Source organism: Paramormyrops kingsleyae, chromosome 12 (assembly GCF_048594095.1).
Source record: "Paramormyrops kingsleyae isolate MSU_618 chromosome 12, PKINGS_0.4, whole genome shotgun sequence".
In the NCBI taxonomy this organism is placed as follows: Eukaryota; Metazoa; Chordata; class Actinopteri; order Osteoglossiformes; family Mormyridae; genus Paramormyrops; species Paramormyrops kingsleyae.
The window spans coordinates 7847175-7861867 of NC_132808.1; the positions used below are offsets into that span (position 1 = coordinate 7847175).

Here is a 14693-nt window from a genome sequence, read left to right on the forward strand (position 1 = left end):
AGAGTTTTATGAAGTGTTTTTCTAAATGTCAGGCATTTATGTTACAGATTGTAAAATGTTTCTCGTTGCCCTACTGTTTGTTTGTAGCAAAATACTGATTGCAGTAAAGCAATTAAAACTTTACTGACTTTGCTAAATGTGTACTAATCTTTGTATTTCAAGATGCTTCAGCATTTGCTCTAATTCTATTTTCTTACGTAATTGGGGAAGGCGGGGCTATACGCAGGGGCGGGCTGGCAATCTGTGCGTTCTGGAAAAGTCCTGAACGGCCGCTGATCCGCGGCCGTCGGCCTGCCTTTTCTCTTAAATGGGAAATCAGCTAACAGCAGATGGCGCTAATACGATCATTTGTCCGGTGAAATCCATCAGTAAAAGCCAACAAAAAAGAGCAGCTGCGGGAATAATGGCAAGCCGAAAACGTAAGGAGAAAGGAGGATGGGAAAAGTTAAAAGAAAAGAAAGCCAAGTCTCTCGAAAATGATGCGTCAAAATGTAAAAAGCTCACAGAGCTTTTTGGCTGCAGTTCAACTGCCAGCAGCAGCAGTAATGTAGATCAAAACGCTAAATCACCCAGCAAGAGTGTTGAAGACCAGGTGAAAGTTGAACCTGTTGAGCATCCTGCAGACTGGTCACGAGGGACAGACAGCAGAGGAAATTTCATGGGAGGAACTGGTACTGGTAAGTGGCCTCAACATAAAACAACAGGCCTATTCTACATTTATTCTTATAGTCATCCAGTCAGCATCTATTAACTGGACTTGCATGATGATGATGAAAAATATATTTTATATAAAAAATAGACGCTCTAAAAATTAATTGCTAGAGGACTGTGATGTTATCTTGTCAGTAGTAAGGTCATCTCTGCAGCTAGACAGAAGACCATGGTATTGAAAGAAACTGGAAAACAAACCATCCACTCCTAACACTCGTGACATGCTAGCAAGTGGGAAAGAGGGCTAAATAAAGCTCTATGTTAAACCAAAAATTTGGGGAGGGGAAATCTCATTGTTTTCCATTTAAGTGCAATTTGTTTCTGTCTTTCTGTGGTGGGCTATTGTGGAACTGACACTTAACATACAAACCTGGGGTTTGTCTAAAGCTTGATTAGTATTATAGTAATTTATCTTGCAATTAGTAATGAATTTGTTAGTAGGTTTATTTGTCTGGCTTAATATAAAACCAAAGTGTAAAATGACATTATATAAAATGAGTTAAGCCAGGCTAATTCTTTTACACAAAGTGACACAGAAATTCTAGGCTATCTTGGAGATACAATCAATAATACCCTATAACTTATCTTTTCAATCATTTATTTATTCAGTTTGAAGATAGTTGCAGCTCAAAAGATGACAGGGAGAGTGCAGGAAAGTGCCAGGATGAGGGATCAATGTCACAATATTTTAAACGCCCCAAGTCAGATAGTCACAGCCTGGAAATTTGTTTTAGTTGGCACCCTCAGCAGAAGCCCAGAAACCTGTCTCTACAAAGAGTGTTCAATTGTAAAGATGGAACCAACCGCAAATGGCTCACATACTGTGAGGAGAATCTCACACTCTATTGTACAGTTTGTACAGATACTCTTGCAAATAGCCTAGTGTTTCATGATCTTTTTGTGTCATTTCAGGTTTCTGTAGTCTTGATTATGTTTTAGATGTCATTAGGTTGGTATATTGCTGTTCTTTGTATGTATTTGTGTTTGAAGACTTAGGTTACTTTAATAAATACAGCCCCAATCATCACCACTGGTTGACATGTTACTTGGCGTGAATATTTTATGTAGTATATTATTATGAGAACCCTGCTAGTGGCTGTTTGTACAGGTCCAGCTGGTGGGCCTATTTGGGAGAAAGTCCAGGGCTGTTTTTTAGTCCCAGTCCGCCCCTGGCTATACGGAGGGGTGGTCATTGCTTTGGAAACCAAACGAGAAACCCGTAATCGGAACAAATCGTTTTAATTTGGTCTACGTGGTTATCCAGTGCTTGACAGAGACACCCATGCAGTTAGTCATTTAAGAGACTAGCATTAGCAAATATCGACAGTTTCCAGGGACTGCAAATCTAATAGGCAAAATCTCACATTTAATTTGGTTGAAATGTTTATTATAACTATTTGGTATAACATGTTTATCATATAATCTCGGTAAATCGACAGTAAAATATAATTGTGGTTTTTATTATGTTGCTGTAATATCTACTGTTATCCCTCGAATATACAGTTTACAAGCAATTCCCTGTTCTTGATCCACGTGGTGCTTGTTGCAATTTCTTGATTTTCTAAATGGTATATTTTTAACCATTATTTGTTTCGGACTTTGATCAAGAAAAGGGATTGTCAGCATTGCTAATAAACATGAATGACCCCAACCACTTTCTGAACAGTATAAAATATATATTTTTGAGTGTTTGGTGGTTATGCATCTATAATGTAATATCACAAATGTAGTTTTGTTGGAAAATATATGCCTACTGCAAACCGGCTACCTCAAATATAAATTTAATCTAGGGGCTATTTATGGGACGAAATATGGCGGAACGTAACTACCGTATTACAGCATATATACAGGTAAAATATTTTGTTTATGCTAAGCCTTGACTTCCTTTTATGACTCGCTTTTAAAACGCGAAATTGAAATTAAGCAATCATGTATCGTATAGGATCCACAAAAACCACTGTTATTGCAGGAAAAAGACAGCAATTTTTATTCGAGCTAAAATTAACACACCAATAGATTTTCCTTGGGCTGTTCTTCGGATCGACGCCCTTGGTTAAGATAAAGCTTGCTATTGTACTAGGTCGCCACTGTCCTGAATAAAACCCCTTGCATGAATGCATGAAAAGCGGGCGCACCCAGGGCGCCGTATTACGGGATTGGGACTGCGCCTCTGGCTCCATCTCTCTCCACTACTGTAATTCTACACCGCGCTCCGTGCAAGCCAGCGGACGCAGGCAGGGGAACGACAGAAAGAAAGAAAGAAAGCAGCAGGAGAAAGGGGGAGACGTCGCCAATCATGGATTCTTCCCCTGGCATATGGATGGCTTTTCTTAAAGCGATTTTTAAGCAGATCGGCCCTTGACACGATTGTATTTTATCAAGCGGTAGGCAAAATTGTGTGTGTGTGTGTGTGTGTGCTTTTAATGAATTAGCCAATGGAAAATATGGAAATCGTTCGCTTTAACCCTGCTTTTGTGTACCAAGACCTCAAAGCTCTGTCCTTGATGCCAGAAAATGCGGTCATGTTTCTTACATTTTGCACTTCTTATAAATTATATGTGAGAAGTGATTTTTAAAAAATCCTTAATTGGGCTCGTAAGCCCGATTCTGCTCTTGCGTTAGGGAGGCTAAATCTGGGCCGGTAGACGCGAAAACGTGGCTGATTTTGAGGGCTTTTGATTGTTAATCGGTTGTTTGGAGAGATCGGTAAGGGGACCGTGGTTGCTTTGCGTCTAAAGCGACCTCAGTACAAAACCAGAAATTTGTCTTACAACCAAGGAGGGTGAAAGGCATGTCGTTCCCAGTGTTGCTAGTGACTAACAATAAAGTATCCAGTGTTTGGAGTTCTCAGTAAGTAGGTCGTGTTGATTTCCGTTCCTGTGTGGATTTCACTGGTTCAGTGAATTCTTATCATAAAGCAAGGATCTATGCCAGTCTTTTAATAAAGTAATTTGTATAATTTGTAGATGGAAAATGAACATCATACAGATTACGCCGCCGTATACAGTAACTGACCCGGCCTTTGGTGAATTTGCATTTGGCTAATTTATTGCTCGTAACGGGAAATGGCTGTTTTATTTTATCATCATTATTATTAGATATTAGTCGATATTTTCCGTCAAACTAAATCGAGGAGTTAGATTTTACATTAATAACTCCGTCAAATGGTTTTATTAGAGCCAAATCATGTTTATAGATTCACATTTCGTTCGTCCCTGGATTTAAATTTTACATCCTGGAAGAAGTAGATCAGCTTTTTTTTCCCGAATATCACAGGTGTGTCGGGAATTCATGCGTTTTCCCCGAGATTAACAGGTAAAACAGGTTCAATGTTGTAAGTCATGTTTGGACTGGATATACATGTGTGTCACCAGTAGTGACGACATGACTATTTATTTTATTTAATCTCTTACATGTGTGCATGTTCTGCTCTAAAACCGACGAATATGAACAGGGCTTTTGTCAAGCATATTTAATATAACTTTTATACACCTGCCAGTGATGCCCCTAGTTAGACTAATGTCCTTTGGCTTCTTCCCTAGCTAAATACATAAAACACGTGTCCTGCTGGTGGATCCATGACGTTAACCAAAGATGTGAAAATACTTGGTGATGCCAGTTGGGAAACGAGCTTCCCCCTTGGCCTGGTGAAGTGTAATCAAACCATTTTCTCCATTCAGATGGATCCAATGGTGTTTGGATGAGCCCAACTGTCATCTTCAGGAAAACAGAACTGACCCTGAGGAGCTTTGTTTCCAAGAAGAATTCGCAATGTCCTTGTCGGTAAGTGCCTCGCTGCGCTTGGTTGTCTCTGACCTCGGATTTAGGATACTTGCTCCACCGCTTTCGAGCTCTGTCTCTCTGCTTCCTTGCACGTCGGCATATCTGTCGAAGTCGGCAAGCCCTCTCTCAACCTTGTTTGCACCTGTTTTATCCCATGGCTGTACTAAATGGGGAACGGCAGTGGGTTCTGCACGACAACTGCTTCAGCAGTCAGAATGCTGGTCACTACTGGTTTTTAGCTGCTAAGTTACCACTAGTAGCAGTCAGCGTTGACAAATACCTTGAGCATTGTGGTCAGCATTAGTTGCTCCATGCACTGACAAATAACCTGAGCTAACAACATTTGCAGACGCCCTGGATGATGAGTATTAAATCTAGTAACCAGGTGATGCTGCTGGGATGATCCATACCAGCTTATTCCAATGGCAGTGTTGTGGGAGGACCCACGTGTTTTCCTTTCACTTCCCCTTTTTCCCTCGTTTATTCCCTTTCTCTGGAGCTGTTGATGGGGGTGGGGCAGAGGGTCTCAGCTGGCCCAAGTGAAGCTTCTTCCCTGGGGGGGAGAAGAGTCAGAGAGAAGCATAAGGGTTGACAATGGAGCCTTAAAACAAGGACACATACAACAGCCCTGGCTTATCTCTGTCTCACTTTCACTTTTCTTCACCTATATCACGCTTTCCCCCTTATTCCTGACGATGTAAATAAGCCCCCTTCCATTGTCATACTCTACCCAACTGCGCCGCGAAAGGCTTGTGTTTCCGTTGCCGTCGGAGTCCCGGCATTCTGCGAATGTTTTGGCCCTGCTCCACACCAGCAGTAATCCACAGCTGAGCCGCTTCCGACTCCGCATTGCTCAGACCCTCTGGCGTACAGTCAGCACGCACGCAGAATATGTTTGAGCAGCACTTTTCGTGAAATTGGCTCTTTAAGAGAGTGGTTTTCTGTTAACTCTGTTAAAGTGTCATAAGAGAACATTAATCTTTGTCAGCAGTGATTTGCCCAGTGGAACCGAATGACGTCCAAAATTAAGTGTTAAGCGTATTATATACATCAATAGCTAGCAGCTATGCAATACGTGACCTAAAAACGTGTTTGGCTAAGTTGCTTGCTGGCCTACTAAGGCCTCTTTAATTTACATATTTTAAATATAGCTGCAATGTGTCTTTTTCATATAGATTTTTTATTGCTATTTCTGCTTGATGGCAGATCGGATTTCCGTACTAGCCTTGTGACTGTTTTTTATTTATTTTTTTTGGATAAAAATATAAAGTTACCCCCTTCCAGCCTACCCTAGTTCGGTTACAATAATGACATGTCAATGTTTCACTTCATTCTTCTGCTTGTTCAGCAAGACTGTGGAAAAATGACACCCCCCCCCCCCCCCCCCGGCAGTATGGTATTGCGTGCTCATGGCCTTCACTTAGTCAGTCACTGACAATGTCCATGCTGTTTAAATCTTTCACCCACCCTCCCACACCACATGGCAAGGCCAGATCACTGTCCTGCTCTCTCCATCTCGGCATTCCCTCCTCTAGCTGCGGTGCCCCGTACTGCACGGCCACTCCCCCCTACCCTACACCCCATTCTCTCTCACACTCAAGTGGTTTAACTACTCCTGGACAATGGCTCTTTTTTTTCTGCCTGCCCCACATTTTATGAGTGCGTGTGATGGAGAGGGAGGTAGGAATTCTGTCTCCTATTATGTGATTATTAATGTAATGCTTCCCTTAGTTTGACTTTCACTTTTAAAGACTTATGGGCTTGAGCATAATAACAGGCAAAGAAGATGCAACTGCATTCTGGGTAATAGGACATTTGCCACCAGTAACATTGTTTTCACTGTTCAGTTGCGTAACGGATGATTTGATGTTTTCCCTGATGACTCTTTTTTTTATTTGACTATTTGTTACCTACCCTCCAGACGGCGTTGGCAAAGGCGTTGTTTGACAATGCAGCTGAGAGCCCAGAGGAGCTGGCATTTCGGAAGGGCGACATCCTGATGGTGCTGGACCAGGAGGGGGGGGGACCAGGATGGTGGCTGTGCTCCCTGCATGGCAGACAGGGGATAGCCCCCGCCAACCGGCTCCGCCTCCTCAACACCTCCCAGCCTTGCTCCAGTGCCTCTGCTGAAACTTCCACCCCCGCCTCCTGCCCCACGGTGACCCGCCCTCATGGTGAGGAATCCGTGTACCTCTCACCTGGCCCACATCCTCGGCCCACCCCTATGGATTCCACTAAGGGGCCCAGGCTTGGTGAGGAAGTGGTCTATCAGTCACCTCCCGCACTAAGTGGGCCAGCTGCAGCTGCATTGCGCCGTGGAGAGGGCCGGCCTAGGTCCCGCTCCAGTTCTGGCACGCGTCCACGACCCGAATGGGATGTGTGCGCCACAGGACGAGCCCGCTCCCCGTCGCTTCGAGGACGGGGATCAGAATCGGGAAGTCCCAAACAGCAGGTCCTTTACCAGACCCCCACAGCACACAGGCTGCAGGGAGGGCTCGCACCCGAGGCTGTGTACCTCAGCCCCTGTGGTGTCCCGAGGGCAACCACAGAGGGATCTGCGGTGGAGCTGGGGGGTTCGGAGGCAACGTACCACATCCCGCGGGAAGCTGTGGTGGCTGTGGGTAACTCCGATGGCTGCTACCTGGTGCCTCGCGTGAGTGTTCCGCCTAGTGAAGATGTGTACCAGACCCCGACGGGTGGTGCAGTGCTGGACCCCCCCCAGGGTGGTCTTGTGTCTGCTGCAGCCAGGAGGGGGAGTGGCCAGCTGTCACTCTGCAGTGGGACTGCCCTCACTACACAGACCAAACTACCACAGGAAGCAGGAGGCTTGTATCAGACCCCCACCCTGGTAGGGGGTCTGCCCAAAACGCCTCAAAACGGACGCAAGCTCCCTGGGGACAATACAGCGACTCCTGCGCCTGTTGCCACTGGACTGGCACAGCAAAGACTCATGCCCTTCACTGGAGAGGGGTCCCCCAGGGCACAGCCTAAGGTCCTACACAAAATGCCAGGGGGGCAAAGTTTGCCCTCCACCCCTCCCAGTGCCCGAGGCAGGTTGCCTCAGACCCCCCCAAGGAGCTCTCCAGTCTTGCCCAGGACAGCTGTAGCCAGGGTCCAAGGCTCTCCCAACTTTGCCCGCAAACCACCTCCCCCTGCACCCCCGGTTAGGGGTGTTACCAGGAAGGACACTCCTCAGTCTCATTCTGCTCCGCAGCAGGGTAAGCAGGGGGAGGGGCCGCGTCAGGTCGTCCCAAACAAGCCGGAGGGGCGGAGGGATGAAAAGGCGAATGAGGAGAGCGATACGAAAAAGATAAACCTGAATATAAAGAGGGACCGTGAAGAAGGAGAGTATGAGGAGCCAGACGACGAGAACCTTCACAACCAGGTAAGAATCAAGGAAAGAGCAAGATGAAGACGGTCATGTGATCCTGAAATGGAGCTGGCCGGCGTTTGCTCTGCTTGAATGTAATGGATCTTAAAAGGAAGCTTAGAATTACAAATCCAATACAGCTAATGTAAGCTGGAATGTTCAGCCGGTTATAATGCATCAGTCTTTTTCTGTTAGCAAAATATTTCACTTATTCTCCTTGGTTTTGAAAAGAAAGAACTTTGTGCTTTATTTTCAGTTTTTGACTGGTTGCGGAAAGAATCATTTAATTTGATTCTCCTTAAGCAGTTAATGGTCACTAAAATGTTGTATGAAATCTTGTGTTAGAATAGGAATAGCTTATAGCTGTTTACAAGGCTCAGCATTCAACATATTTCAAAATTCACAATAGTTTTTTGGGTGTTATCTGTTTGCCCCAAGGTGTATGACACTCCTCCTGCAAGCCGGTGGCAGCACGCCGTTCCTGCGGCACTCCCTGAAAACGACGACAGCATCTACAACACCCCCCGCATGCTCCCCCCTCACGGCAACCAGGGATCAGAGGTCAGCGTCTGGCCAGGTGTCATCTGTTCCTGCTGTAATTAGCCTGCACCTGTTCCTGCTGCCCCCCTCCGTGTACTTGGGCTGTTCCACACCTGTCTGTCTGGCTTGCTGAATATGGCTTATTCTGGAAATCAAAGTCTCCCAGTTTGCAGAGTAGCATATACTAATATATTGTTTTCACAACTTTACCTTTGACTCTTGTTTGAAAATATTAAAATACTGCTTGCCTGTCAGTTCATTGCCCTTTTTAATGGGGCTTTTGACAGTGTGGATTCTTTGTCAATTTCAAACGTTACACCCATTGTTTTTTCCATCAACATCTTTATTTTGTTTCCTTGAATAGTCTCCATTAGTAAACAAAATCATGACCATGTCCAAAAATCACTACAAACCAGTCCTTCCTGAAAAAAGAAGACCTTTATTTCCAAATAAGTCCCATTCCGTCAGTCATGTCCTTTTCAAATAAAAGCGTAAAGTTCTATAGCTAGTGTTAGAATAATTTGTCTCTTTCCAACCCCTTCAATTATCCCTTTTCCTTTGACAGGTTTACGATGTTCCCACCCTTAATCTGTCTGTGACCCCTGACCTCCAGCAGCCCACTTACAATATCCCAGCAAGCCTTGTGGCTCCACCTGAGCCCGATGACGACGTCTACAGTGTGCCTACCCTCCCGGGCCTTTCGGCAACACCGAGTGAGGTTCCTGATGGCCCGGGATATGAGCTGCAGAGTCTTGAGGTTTACTGTGTTCCTGGGCCAGGGAAACGCATCCCCGATGCCCCGACAGATGGGGCTCCCTGTCCGGAGGTCCCCACCGAGGGGTCTGATCGAGACTGTGGAATTTACGACATGCCTGCCCTAAGCCTCGACATCCCCATGTCGGCGACCCGCCGGGCTTCTGTGTCCAGCACGGGCTCTTGTGAAGTACAAGGGAGGGCCTCTCTCTCGGCCCTCATCCAGTCAGCTCTGGGTTGCGCCTCCCCCTCTACTCCCCCACGGGAGCTGGCCACCTCCTTGTCGGAGATTCTGTCTGTCTGGAAGGCCTGCCAGGCAGCAGATGCTCCCCCACCCCTCCATCAGGCCTGGACCCACCTCTCAGACCTCCTCCCCATGCTTTCTGCATGCAGTTCTGCCCTCACTGAAGCACAGCTCTCACTGGTTCGCCGGGCTCTGGAGGACTCAGCCGCTTTGCTGCAGAGCCAGGCCCTTCCACCGTCAGGCCGGCCCCGCCTCCCGTCCCAGGAGTCCCTGTCTCGGAGACCGTTGCCCGCATTACCTGTAGCTGAGGTGAAGCCCCTTAATGTGGGGATGGGTGGTCGCAAGGGCAGCTGGATCCAGGAGAGGCCTCTTCCTCCCCCACCGCCTCCCTCCTTTCCCCTGCCCCCTGTGGCCCCTCCTCACCCATGTTCTGATGAAGAAGGAGAGGGAGAGGAGCTGGGGAACGAGTACGCAGGCATCGGCCTCAGTGTCGCCCCACTGCCCTGCCCTGGAGGAGACAGCGTGGGATACGTAAAGCTACAGGTCAGCGAAGAGACGCTCCATCTGCATGTATATCAGCGCGTCTGTCTGCCTCTGTGTCCGCATGTCAAAGTCAAATTTAATATTTTTTTCCTGACCCCCACCAGGGGAAGCCCGATCCGCCTCCAGTCATTCAGACATCGACCAACCCTCCTGTAACTGACCCCACCACGACAGAGCAGAGGGTAATTTACCACTCCCCAGCCCCACTTTGGACCTCGTTTCTCAAACATCTGAAGATGCTTGCAGAAAATTTAAACAAAGACGCTCAGAGCTGAAATCAGGCTTCCTAAATCTGGTTGTCACTGAAATATAATCTTGCATATTTTCTCAATGATTCGGTTCTGATTTTTTGAGCTAGCGTACAGCCACATACCAAAAATTCCAAATGAAGATTTTAGCATCAGACATGTAATGGCCTATCATAATTATGGCCAAGGATGACTTGTTCAAGGATCAGTCAACTGCTACATAATTTCACGTTCAAACATGTCATTTAATGTCTTACATTAAAATAACAAAGCTTGCTGATACTGATGGTTATGTCTATAGAAAACTAGTTTGTCTGGACTTTCAGGTGCTATAAATTTTTACTGCATGGATGGAAGGCAGGCCTCAACAGGGATATTGTGAGATTTTCAGGTTCATTTCCATAAAATTTTATGACATCTCAGAGACGGAAGGCTGTGTCATGGTCGTTGATAACTGCCATTTGTTGTCATTAGATCAGCTTAGTTTTAAAATCAAAATCAAATCTGTTAATAGGCCATGTTCCATCACTGAATGTTAAGTGGGACTGAAATTTGTCCTTATAATGCTGGAAAAATCCAGATCATCATGGTAACTATAGACAGAGCAAACTGCAAAAAATGTGGACTGGTAGGGAGCTGGGAGGGTCCTCGAGGACCTGCTTGGGAAACACTGCTTCCGACATTAATTTTCTGTTTCATGTGAATGATTTTTGCTCCTGAATATCCTTTGATTAACCTGGCGCCTCCTCCCTTCTCCTCTGATGTTCCAGTCAAGCCCTTCCCCACCACTCCCCGTCTCTCTCTCCCTGGAGGACTCCGAGCTGCTGGCCTTCTATTCCTCCCAGAGCCTGTCTCACCTGTCCTGCTTGGCCGACTCCATAGACGCCCTCTTCACCAGCGTGCAGGGGAACCAGCCACCGCGCGTCTTCGTTTCCCGGGGGAAGAGTCTGATTGTGACGGCGCATAAGCTGGTCTTCATAGGAGACACGCTTTCTCGCCTGCTTACTTCTCCTGACCTTAGGACAAAGGTTTGTTCTAAATTCCAATTTAATGCAGCATGTCTTTCTGAAATATATTTTGAACTGGGGATGGGCAAGGTAGACAAAATTCTTTATAATGGTCCATAATATAGTTCACTATTTTTTTTTGCTTACAGACCAAATTGGAACGTATGTAGTAGGCTAATGTTAATTAACAATTTAACCACTTAACCAGCAATTCTGTCCTTCAAAGAAACACTTTATGTGGCTTTATAATAATGCACTTAGGTATGTGAAATAAAAGAAACTGACTTTTGCAGTCTAATGGTATATCAAGTTGGCTTAAAGTTAACTAACTGGTTATAACAGATCGATTATGCTATTAGTTCAAGATTTAAGGACTAAGTTCAGATCCACTGAAACAGATAATTGGCAAAGTAGTGAGATACAGACAATACTGATATGTTATACAGGCAGAAATTGCTTTGTTTCGTATTCACCTGTTTTGTTGTACTGTTGCAGCCACCAGACACATAGGTATCGTTTAATAGTCGTATGCCAGTTTATTCTCTTATTATAATAGTGTTTAGTAGTGCTGTATAGCGATTCTTGCGATGACTCTGAAATACTTATTGTGGATACAAATGCAACCGGTCATGGTAAATTGCCATATCGCTCACCACTGTTTTCATTGCCCTTTTACAATTTGCAGTAAATCCTAACTACAACTTAACGTATTCAAGGTTTGAAATGTTCTGATCCATTATTTGATTTGGTTGTAGATGAAAATTCTGTACATCTCTCTGCAGGTCACTACATCTGGAGGTCGACTTTGTCAAGCCTTAAAGGCTGTTGTGGTGGCAACAAAGGGGGCGGCACAGAATTACCCATCAGCCCCTGCCACACAGGAAATGGTGGACCGGGTAGCAGAGCTATCCCAGCATGCCGCGGGCTTCTCAGGGCTGCTGCAGAGGCTGGCGGAAATATCATGATTTAATTTTTTCCCCACCTTTTTTTTTTATGGTTTTGTTGAACTGTAGTATTCTCAATTGTGTGATCTGGAATGGGGTAACATCTGTTTTAGTCCGCCAGAAGACAATGGATGAATGGAAAAGTCTAGGAAAAATCTCAGTTGTGTGTTTGTGTGAGTGTGCACATCTAGGAAGGCGTGTCTGCATGTTTGCGTGTACTAGTGCTGCGACAGCAGCATCTTCTGCCCCAGTTAGAAACCAGGACCACGTAAGTGCAGGTACCTGGTGTGCTTGTTTCTTATCTTAATTTATTTATGTTAATTATCTGTTAAATTTCTTAATGTGAATATTTCAGCCTTTACTCTTTGGTGTGTTTCGAGCGCAGGCATTAGCACAGCCTATCTTCTGCCCTCGTTTGTCCCTCAGTCTCCATCTGCACGTTTGTCCTTATCAAAGCCACACTCTTTGCAGCTTTTGGTGCTGAAGGACACAGGGCTCTCTTTAAATCAATACAAGAAAAGGAGGCTAATGACAATTTTGCTATACTGTTTTTAGGGTTGTTGTTGTTATTATTATTATTCTTGTATCCATTGTCATTTGCTGCCTTAAAGCTACAAAAAATGTTCCCACAACTTGGCTGTTCCCCTGACAATGGCTTTTGCTTTCTTCTAACCTGTCTTTGCCATTGTGCTTCCTGAGAGAGAGAGATATGTTAGTGTTAGTTTGTGCTGGAGCCATGTTTCTCAGTCATGACTTTCCCACACTAGCAGTACCAAACTAAAACTTGTCACCTGGGTTTATTTGTTCCTTCCTTACTGTCCCTTTCTGACGTGCGGTGCCACTTTACAATAACCCTACCCTTATAAAGGGTTTATGAATGGTTTATAATCAGGTTATTAATTAGGTTGTAACACTGATAAAATTGATAGACAATTTTAAACAAGTTATGACAGTTTTCTTTTTATTAATAAGTTTACAAGTGGCAAACGGGAGCCTTATTGTAAAGTGGTACCGACATGTTCAGCCACGATGAGAGAGACACTGTTCTTGCCTGCTCAGCTGTCCTGTTACCTGACACACAATCAGTCTTCCCTCTAATACTTGCTTTGCACGTCCCCTACACTTACACAAAGCGGCTCACTTTCTGTCCTCATGGATCAGCCACATAAGCCGCCACCCTGAGTGAACAATCGGCTGATTTTCCTTGTGTCCTGCGCCACCTTTATGCTGTGATCCGATTTTTAACGATGGACTTTGGGGTGGATGTCCAGCAGCATCGGGCTTAAATTCTCGTCAGCGATACGTTTTTGCAATGATGTCAAATCCTGGAGCCCGTCTACTGACTGTGTGGCTTTGCTGTGCAGCACCACCTAGTGGAACCTACTGGAAAAATACCATACTAAGACAACCCATTGTTGATATATAGCTTCGCCGATGTGAAGCTTTGTGTGAGCCTCATTGCCAATCCCATCTGCTTACTCCAGACCATACAGCCTTATATACAATGTTGCTTTTCATTCTGATTGTAACTCCCATTACTCGAACAGACAATTCTCTGCATGGCTTTTGAGTTTTTTTCCCTATATATGCACATATAACCAGGGATTTTAATGCAATGAATTTATTAGCACAACAATTAAAATGTAAAAAAGTTACAGTGTCATGCTGTAGCTTGTTTTGTACCAGAATGTATTTTTGACAATTGTTCTGCTATTTCAGGTATTTGTTTTTGATATTTTTGTACACAGTATTTAAAGTGGGTATGGAATGAATGAGTCGTTTAGGAGCACAGAGTCCGACCGGGGAATCTGTGATCTCTATCTGTGCAAAGCTGTCTGTTCTGATAGGTGCCAATGGGACTTTTTTTTTTTTTTTTAAACAATACACTACCCCGTTTTTAACTAAAATACTGTCTGCCTGTGATTTATTTGAATTATTGCTGTGCGTTGCCATTAGTTATCGCTGACGATATTTTACATTTAAATATCATACATACAATGGACATTTCAAAGCAGTTTTGTATTTTGCTGAGAAATAAGCTCCTTATCATTCGCCCTTCTGATTGTCCTATTGTGATTCCTAGAACAAAATAATTCGAAACAATGACCACACACTTTTTAGCTGGGCTAGTTTGCAACACAGTTTGCAGATTTCCTTGCTCAGACACACCTACTAAACCTTAGCTGATTAAGACTTGAGCAGGGAAATCTGCAGTGTGCTGAATTCTGGCCATGCAGGACCAGAATTGGGGAACCCTGCCTTATAGTATAAACTATATATTCACTTACATCCGTGGCAAGAATAACCAACTCTTAGACGATCCAGATTTTTAATACTGAAATTATATGTGTTGGGCGTTGGTTTAAAACGTGAAGAAAACTGATACAAGTAAAGCTCGGATGCCTAAGCAAGTTTAGCTAATCTACTCGGGGCAATTATCTGTGCTTTACATTATCTGTGCTTTACTGTGAGTGACAGCAATCGCGTCAAACTCGGCTTGGCGCGCGCTCCCCTCCCCTTCCGGAGATCGCCTGGCCGTGACGTAGCGGG

The 14693-nt window shown here is 44.8% G+C and overlaps 1 protein-coding gene across 2 annotated transcripts; it reads left to right on the forward strand.

Moving 5' to 3' along the window:
• Positions 1-404: 404 nt before the first annotated feature.
• Positions 405-14044, forward strand: efs (embryonal Fyn-associated substrate). 2 transcript variants are annotated; one of them, XM_072718573.1, is made up of 8 exons: positions 405-677; positions 4392-4494; positions 6416-7879; positions 8303-8425; positions 8970-9944; positions 10049-10126; positions 10963-11220; positions 11982-14044. In XM_072718573.1, the coding sequence occupies exons 2-8, from the start codon at positions 4483-4485 to the stop codon at positions 12162-12164; spliced, it is 3093 nt and encodes a 1030-aa protein (XP_072574674.1). In that variant the 5' UTR covers positions 405-677; positions 4392-4482; the 3' UTR covers positions 12165-14044. The 2 variants fall into 2 exon arrangements, with proteins under 2 accessions (XP_072574674.1, XP_023655804.2); XM_023800036.2 differs by lacking the exon at positions 405-677 and adding an exon at positions 2758-3095.
• The last annotated feature ends 649 nt before the right edge of the window (positions 14045-14693 follow it).